General features: G+C 47.0%; 1 protein-coding gene across 1 annotated transcript in view; it reads left to right on the top strand.

Annotated features, from left to right (window-relative positions):
* The first annotated feature begins 5,158 nt into the window (after positions 1–5,158).
* VWA2 (von Willebrand factor A domain containing 2) overlaps positions 5,159–8,813 on the top strand; it is a 24,040-nt gene continuing 20,385 nt past the window's right edge. The window contains exons 1-3 of the mRNA XM_009326046.1: positions 5,159–5,172; positions 6,936–6,994; positions 7,631–7,705. Of these exons, the coding sequence (XP_009324321.1) occupies positions 5,159–5,172; positions 6,936–6,994; positions 7,631–7,705 (148 nt within the window). The remainder of the gene's footprint in view (positions 5,173–6,935; positions 6,995–7,630; positions 7,706–8,813) is intronic.

Below are 8,813 nucleotides of genomic sequence, written 5' to 3'. Positions count from 1 at the left end.
ATGTGCCAGTCAGGCTCAAGGGAGGTGGTGGTAGAAGGCACCTAAAAGCCCCGTAGCTCAGCCGAGGTCCCGTCCCAGGTCAGGAGAAGACCTGGTAACAGGGGCAGGTTGAGCCCCAGGTTGTGTGTGTTTTGCCTTTGGTCCAGTTGCACGGTGCCCCTGAGAGCATGAGCTTTGCTCCTGCACTCAGTAAAGGGGATTTGGTTATTAAAATAACAAAAAATCCAGCACACAGGAAATCGGACCTAGCCTATGCTGTAATGCTTTAATTGACTTGTTTCTGGCAGTTTTGGGGTGCGGCCACGGGAAAGTGCTGAACTTGCCAGGGCAGGCTTTCAGACAGGTTGTGTCTCACGTCCTTAGTGAAAACCTTTCTGCAGAAGACACAAGGACGACTTGATCAAGTCTTGATCAAGCAAGAACTGAAGGACCTGGAATTGTATCTGTAATATGCCCAGCCACTTGTACTTCATTAAAGAAATTAGAGTAGCTCCTGTCTTTGAGTATACGCAACAGTGGCTTTTCCTGATGTGGTCTGATGGCTAGAGGAGGACTCTCTGGCTGTTTCCCAGTTGTGCTACAAATTCATGCACCTGTGAGCAAGTCACTGTCTCTCTGTATCTTGGTTTCCATGTATGTTAAAGAGGGGATGAAGATACTTCCCCAATGACCTCGAGTGGAAAGGAAACGGGGAGGTGGCAGGACCCTGCTTCCAAGTTATCTGAGAAAATGCAAACAGACATTAAAATGAGACCTGGAAATTGTGAAAATTATTTCATGGGAGCTTCTGCTAAGTTGACTTCCATTTTGTTTGTTTATTTTGTGTAGTGAAGAGGAGGCATCACAGGGAGACAAGTCCCACATACGACCACTTTTCTTCGGAGAGGGCTGTGCTGGAGAGGCTGTGTGCGTGCTGACCCATGTCTCATGGTACTGCATGCTGGGGTAGTTAACCACATCATGTTCAGTGTGTGCTCCTGAAGATGTCTGGGTCTTCTAGGAAGAGTCTAAGAGGAATAAGTAGATGGAGTGACTTAAAAAAAACCTCTTTTAACCTTACCCCAGTTCTGCAGAAAAAACCTGTAGAAGATTCCCACTTCTAAAGCTCCTGTAGGAAGGGCCTGCAGACCTCTGTCTTGAAAATGCATGCAGGTAACAGCTTGTGTGTGTCTGCAGGAGTGGTGCCATGGAGAAAATTCCCAGGCTGTGGCTTGTCCCTGGGGCTCACAGAGAGGCAGGGGGAGCATAAGGTGTGAATTTGGGTTAGTTTTGTAAAAGGGGCTGGGTATGTGATGATCAGGAACATTTTGGCGTCATACATGCTGAGATGAGGACAGACTGTCTCATGTTTTGAGAGCTAAATTGAATACCACAGATGTCAAAAAAGGGTTTTTCCTCCCTCCCTCCAGTTTCTGCTGTAGGTAATCTTTGCAACTGACTGGCTTGCAAAGGTAGATTTCCTCCTCTTCTGCAGTATCAGGTGTTGGGGAAGGACAGACCAGAATTTTGTTTCCTCAAGAGGAAGGTTTGTCATAACAATCTTTAAGTCCTTATTCCTGTTTGTGGTACTATGAGGTTTGTCCTTCTAAGTCAGCAAGCCAGGTGCCTGTGGTTTGAGGCCTGACTTCGTTAACAACCAGCTTGATGCTCTTTGGCCAACGGTTTGCTTCTGCCACAGGCAGCGAGCGCCCCTTCTAGTGCTGCCAGGAGCACATTGCCTCTTCATTCTGCCTGTGGAGAGAGGCCCTCAGGACGGTGATGCTGCCAGGTGAAATGACAGAGGTTTTTTCTCTTGTGAGACAAGGTGACAAACCTAAGGTCTTCATGTCTCTCTGGGAAGCTTTTGGACAAAGGCATCTCTGTGGCACGGTGGTACATCTAAGGAATAAAGCAGAGATGTGACTATGTGACCAAGTTATCTGCATTCTTTCATAACCTCAATATAATTATATTGTTTGTGTATTTATTTTCTTATGCTGCTGTTGGTTTGCCCTAAGACACCAAGTTCCCGCAGATCACTGTACCCCTTTTCTCAGCCACTGCACAAAGTATTTCTTCCCAGCATCCACACTAGCTGCCTGCTGCTGTGAACAATTGCTGAGCGCTTGCAATGCTGAGGCAGGCTCTGGCTCACTTGGGTGGTCTTGAATGTGGCATCCAGCAAAGGATAAAAAAGAGGAGACATTCATGGAAACACTCCTGCTGTTCTAGCCACAGGCAAAGTCAGCAGCATGAGCACTTCTGTCAGAACAAACTACACAATTAAGTTTAGCACAAGCTCTTGGGTCAGGAAAGTGTCTCTTATTCCGTAACTCATGGGTTGTACAGGACGTGATCTGCAGTGTGTTGATTTTGACAGCACCCGATGTGAGCAGTGCTGCAAGATCAAGATCTCTTTATGTACAGGAGTCCCTATTGCACAGGGGAAAAGATCCTGTGAAAACTGTTCCTCGCTGCAGAACCAGGGGGGTTGAATAAACAAGCTGGTTTTGCAGAATATCTGATGGAAATTTAATCTTGTTTATCACTTGGAGAAGAACACTGTCAAAAGTTTTAAGCTGAAATTTGTGATGTTTAAGCAGAAGTTAAACATTTCTACATCGTCTTCCTCCTCCCACTGGTAGCTGCCCCCAGCCCGGGCAGTGCCCATGGCTGCGCAGAGGGGACGCCTGGAGTTCCCAATAAAGGTGGCCCACTGCCTCCAAACCTGGGCAAGAAGAAAAAGGTAAAATTTACTTATGGAAAACAGACCAAGGGAGACTGAAAGAGGGGCCAGCAAAATCGGCCTCCTCTCTTTCCTCCCTACATTTAAATGTCAGATGAGCCCCTAGCAGTGGGCTCCTCTCAGCAAGTCAGTGCCGCATCCTCTCCAGCAGACAGAGCAGCGCTGAAGGGAACCACAGAGTTACAGCTTCAGCGACGGGGTCGCTTGGGTTGTTAAGAATATGCTTTAATGAATACGTGGCATAATCTTTCCTACTTTCTCTCCTACTATTAAATAAAAGGGGGACAGTTTGAAACATGAGATGGAGATGCCTTTTGTTGCAAGTCAGGTCTCTGAGATGAGAAGAAGTGGTAATTAATTAAAGCAGCTGACTAGTACTTTTAAGTATCTTCCTTCTTGTCCCAGTACAGAAGTAACATCTGCCCCAGAGTAGTGCACATGATATTAACTGTTCTGGTTACAGTCTGTAGAAATGGGGTGTGTTCATATGGATATACACAGGATAGCATTTCGTGGTGGTGTTTCGAGCCAGGAAAGTTTAGCAAGGTACATGACATCAACTGCAAGCCTGTTTCCCTTTCTTACAGATACATCAGCCCACGGTATTTTTTGGATCCCCTCTCAGTCAGGCTCTTGGCCCGTTGCAGGCACAGCTGTGCTGTCAGACCTGGTTCCACATTCAGGTGACCATGGTGGCCGGTGGTGTTAAGTTCACTGTGTTTTCAGTTCACAGTTTGGTTCTGTCTTATTAGTAAGACTAAGCAAGCTCAGATTTTGCAGGTGGTGAAAGACACGTTGGGAAGATGCTTGTCAAGAAGACCTTTTCCCCCCTCTACCTCTCCCCTTTCCTGTCTCACCCCTCCAAATAAGGTACACATGGTTAGGCTCTTACTTAGCTTTACATGAGTCGTCATCGTATTTATGTGGCCAAGTGAGAATCTGGGTACAAAAAATATGAGTTCTGACTGAGTGTGATTAAAAAAAATAAATTATTTTTGACCCAGTACTAATGCAGATGTCTTTGAAATTCCCTTTCTTAATGGCCAGAAAGATAAAATGAAAAGGTCCTTCACTCACCACCCCATCCCCCAGCAAAGCTGCTGTCTAAAATTGCTTGGCTGCTGCTAATCCTGGGCTAATGCTGATGAGCAGCAGGTGACGATGAAGCTTTCTTTCAGTTCCTGCTGCTGAGAGTCTAGCTGGGTTGAAAGGCAAAGAATTCATCCTACAAATTAGTTGATTTAAGCCCAAGATAAGACCAAGTTGTAGAAACATCTTGACCTGTCAATGTTTTATATGAAAACAACCTGAAATCCCCCCACACATGTCACATCTGGTTACAAGCAGAGGCTTGTCCTCCTTTGGGTGTTGCGTGCTCTGGAATTAGCTCCTAGAAAGAATGTCCTCGGGGCATGGCAAAAGGATGACCTTACCTCCGTGGCATGTGCCAGGGCTTGAAGCTACCAAGGGACACAAGGGCTTCCTTGATGAAGTCATGCTTTGTGTTTACCTCCCTTTACTTAAGCAAGCTTGGGATCTGTTAATTTGGCAGCGACAGTCTGGTTGGGGGTGTTGGGAGGATGCGTTGAAGGGTGATGCTTGTAAAGCACCTGGAACTGGGTAAAGTACTGCAACACACAAAGCGTTATTGTGTCTGTAATCCCTGATGACACTTCTTTAATCCCCTCTTCATTCTGGACCTGTGCAGGTGTCACGGATGGAGTGAGAGTGCACCTCACTCGTAAGAGAGAAGCAACAATATACTTTATTGATATAAAACAGTGAGTTTACAAAGTTCAATGGTAAATGTGACAGTGGTTTAACAAGATTCAATGGCAAGGTACACTTGATTATTTACTGCATAGAGGACAGGGTCAGACAAAACTGTCAGGGAGACCCTCCCGTTGAGTCATGAGGTTCAGAAAGGACCCCCTTGCTTTCTGAACTCCCTCTCAGAGAGGAGTCTAGGTGCAGCTGGATCCAATCCTAGTCCCAAACCTGGTCAGTGATTTATGTCTAAAGGATTATGTATGTGCAATCAATCCTTTATATCACTTAGCTAATATTTCAAAGTTTAGCATGCTATTAGTCACTTACCGAGAATCTGTTGTGGCAAGGAATCTCAACCTCGAGAAGTAGCCTTGAGTGGCATCCCTACTCAAGAGGAGATCCTGGCGTGCAGCCCGCTGCCATGCAGGAGACCTCAACGGGTCCTGGGCTGTCCACTATTTATGGAATAAGATGATTGACTAATAGTGATATTTGCATACCAGCAAGACTTCTGGGTTGCTATGCCAGACAGCCCTTGGCTGCCGTGTTGCCATCTGTCTCCAAAGTCCAGCATAAGCTGGATGCAGCCGTCAGGCCCCACACTGGTTGTTATTGCTTATGCAGGGGAGGGGGGGAGCACACTGCCACAGCAGGTAACGGAGCATGGCCTGCTGCAGGTACCTTGCCTTGTCTGATGCGAGGGGTGTGAGGTGCAAGGTAGCTGCATGGGCTTAACAGGTCCTAGCTCTGACCGACTGTGTCTGGGATGGGTGCTAGAGCTTCCCCTGGCAGAAGGAAGGGTCGGAGACTGATGATCTGGTACAAGACAGAGGGATGCCCATTGCTTCAGGTGTCTCACCCACTCTTCTGAAGAGAAAAGCCTGCCCAGAGGAGAAGTTTCTGTTCCTTAAAGCTTGGCTTGTGTCCTGGGGTTTAAAGTGCTACGTGCCCATGCTCCCGGGAGCACCCATAGGAGAGTCTTCCCACCTATGGAAACACAGGGGTGCTGACACACAATTTAAAAAATTGGGGAAACTGAGGAAGTGAGACGCCAGCACTGAACATTAAATCCAAGGTCAAACAATAAGACAGAGAGAGGAACCACCGCTCGGCTCTTTCTTCTGACTAAATGTGTTCCTTCATGTAGGAGCTAGTATACAGAGCTGTGTCTGAGGGCGATAGCAGTGGGCGGTTGGACTGGGACAGGCAGCGTGGGGGCCCCATGGGACACCCCAGGAAGCCGTTTCCTGACCCCCACTGCCCTGACGCATGAGGTTTGCCAGATTATGCTTTCAAAGAATGGGCACCTGGAGTGATGGGAATGGGCCTATTTTGGCGATTTCACTAACAAGCATCAGTTTGTCCTGGCTGCTTATTAAATATACCATTTGCTGCAGAGACAAGTCTTTCCTGAGAAAAAGCATTCTCTATTTTCTTGGAAAAACAATTGGTTAATAGAGCTGGTTATCAAGAAATGCACTTATTTGTCTTTAACTACATGAAGAAAATCTGCTTTTCCAATGAGAGAGGCAGAGACCCAGCGTGAATCTGGTCAAATTTGCTCTAGTGAGTGCACCCAACGCTTTTAATCCAGAGGAAAAATAAATATACATGTTTTAAATAGAAAGCCAAGGCCTCTACCAGACATGCTTGGTCCAAATCTGGGCATGCTTGAAAGTGTCACTGAAGTCCACCTACGATGTGATGGCAGCCTTGCTGATTTCAAAGGAAAAATGAGCAGAAAATTGACTTTGCTGTACACTTACACATAAAAACATCTCCCCAGAAAGCCAGTCCTCAGAAAATGTAAGGCATGAAAGAGCCTGTGGTTGAGTGTTGTTGAGGACCCACGATGAGGATGGGCAGCAGCGCTGGCCATGGCAGGCCCCACGGGACAGGTCCTGTGCTGTGCTCCACAGCTGTGTTGTCTCAGCTGGAGCCCCAAGCGATGGTGGAGTTGGGGGGATGTGGCTCTGCCCTGAGCTTGGTGAACCCCCGGAGGAGCCATGTTTGGCTCTCCACTGGCTCCCCGAGGGCAGCTGGGGCCCTGGTGGGACTCGGCTTTGAGAGGGGGGTGCAGTGAAAAGGGATGAGGTGGAGGGAGGAAAGGAGGGAGGAGAGTAGAGGTCTGGGTGGCCATGGAGGGAAGGAGAGGAGGGAAGGCTGGGCAGTGGCTCCCTCCCCTGCGAAGCCTGCTTTCTCCAGTTTTGATAGGAAAGGAAATGAGTATATAGGGAGACTTTCTTTTCTATCATTTCCTCATTTTCACTTTTTTCCTTCTATCTGTTTCCCACCCTTCTCCCCAGGGTAGGAGTTGCTTTTGCCCCTCAGACCAAATGTTTCTGAACTCATCACATGAGACAACCAGCAAGGAGATGACTGGTAAAAAAACCAGCTTTAGGAATTGGATTAATATTCCTCTCTTTTTTTTTTCTTTCAGATTTGTCACCATGAGCCTCTTGTTGTTTGAGTCCATCTGCGTTTTCCTGCTTCCCCAAGGTACGTATAAAGTTGTCGTTTTGCACCAGTGGTTTCTGTCTTGGATGCTTCTTGTCTCCGACTGGAGTTCTTTGTTCCCAGCAATGAGAGCCGAATCAGTGCCTCTCCAGGAGGTTTACGGATAAACCTCTGAAACAGTTTCACACAGAAGGGGAGAAAATAATACCTGGAGAAACAGCTTTTCTGAGAATTCAAACACATGTGACCGATTTGTATGTGAAGAGTCTCTTTATATGGGAAAATCTGATGTTACTATTATGATATTAAAAGATCATTTCTCCAGTGCAATTATTTGGTGTCTCCAGTGCTTATGACTGTAATCTTTGGAGCCTAAGCCTGGCCTAGCTCTTGTTCTCATGATGCATCCCTGCATGTGGTGAGCAGAGGGACTGTCGTCCCATGTGCTGGAGTCAGGTCCTTGGCATTTTTCATGCTCTCTGCGTCCCGGCTAGAAGGAATTTCCTCCCATAGATACACTGCTGTGCTGTGTCACCAAATTATTTTTTGTGCGTGTGAAATCTATACAACAAAACAGCGTTTTTGCTGCCATAGGTTAAAGCCTGTGTGTCTTTTTTTTTTTTTTTTTTTTAAGGCAGTTTCTAGTGTTGATGGGTGATTATCTGTTTGATCCCACAGTTTTACTGGTGTTGGGTATACAAGAAATTCATGCTGACCAGGAGATGATCGGCAAGATCTCAGCTGCTGGCCAGTGTAAGTTTGTTATTTAAAGCATCTTTTCTATTTTCTGAATTCCTTCTTTCTTTGTTTTTCTTGGGGTTTTTGGTTTTTTTTTGGTTTTTTTTGTTTTTTTATTGGACCCCATTCGGTCCATAAAGTTCCCAGCAATGCTCTGGCAAGCACACCATTGTGGCTGTTTCTGCCCTAGCCCGGCTTTTACCCTCATTGGTATTAGCTCTTCGGGGATGCCAGCCTACTCTGTTTTTCCCAAATTGGCTATTTGCCAACCAGCTGGTGTTTCAGTCAGTTCCTTCAGAGCCTGTTTCAAGCAATCTTGATTTAAGGAGCCATGTTCAATTACAGACTTGATTTGCGATCAGACCTCTCATGTGGCTGATTTGTTCAGGCTGTAAAGCCAGCACCAACCACAATGCTGTGAGTAGGGATGACTGGGCTCTGACTGGCCAGCAGACCATGTTCATCTACAGCTCCCTTGACATGCATGCAATTGGTTACTTATAAACTGTATCATGCATTCTTCTGCTAGCCTTTATTTTCTATTGTCTGTCTGTCAAGTGATAAATCACATTTTTTGCTGTGCCAGGCATGCCCTCCAACCCCATCCCACAGCACCATGTGTTCAGCTCAGACTTTCCATACTGATGTGCTGTATTTGGACGTTTCTCACTGATGCACGTCACCAAGAGCCCTTTGGTGGGCTGCAGACATCCCACTTACGAGTCTCTTCCGTGGCTGTGCACCAGTGCAGCTGCAATACGGAGATCCCCACTCCTCGTACCACTGAACTCCAGAGCAACCTGAAGACCATTTCTCCATGCTGAGCCCCTGCTGGGGTGGGGGCACAGCAGTTTTCTCTGTGCATGCTTGGGCAGGCAGCCGTGGTCAGTGACGGCAGGCGAGCACCCAGGTTGTTGCATGTCCACATTCAGATTGGTTGTGAGAGCAAGGCTGACAAGCCGGGACGGTGCTAGCAAGGAGGCCGTGCTCCAGCTCATCTCCAACGCAGTGCTCCAGGGCAAGGCTGGTTGCCCTATTAGAAGAACCAGCGACCCAGAAGGGAATGCTTTACAACTTTGGATGCCTCGCAATCTGGTATTAGAAAACCCTGATTATAAATGCA

This window comes from Pygoscelis adeliae, unplaced genomic scaffold (genome assembly GCF_000699105.1).
Source record: "Pygoscelis adeliae isolate BGI_AS28 unplaced genomic scaffold, ASM69910v1 Scaffold4, whole genome shotgun sequence".
In the NCBI taxonomy this organism is placed as follows: Eukaryota; Metazoa; Chordata; class Aves; order Sphenisciformes; family Spheniscidae; genus Pygoscelis; species Pygoscelis adeliae.
This window is presented reverse-complemented; position numbering and strand designations above follow the sequence as displayed.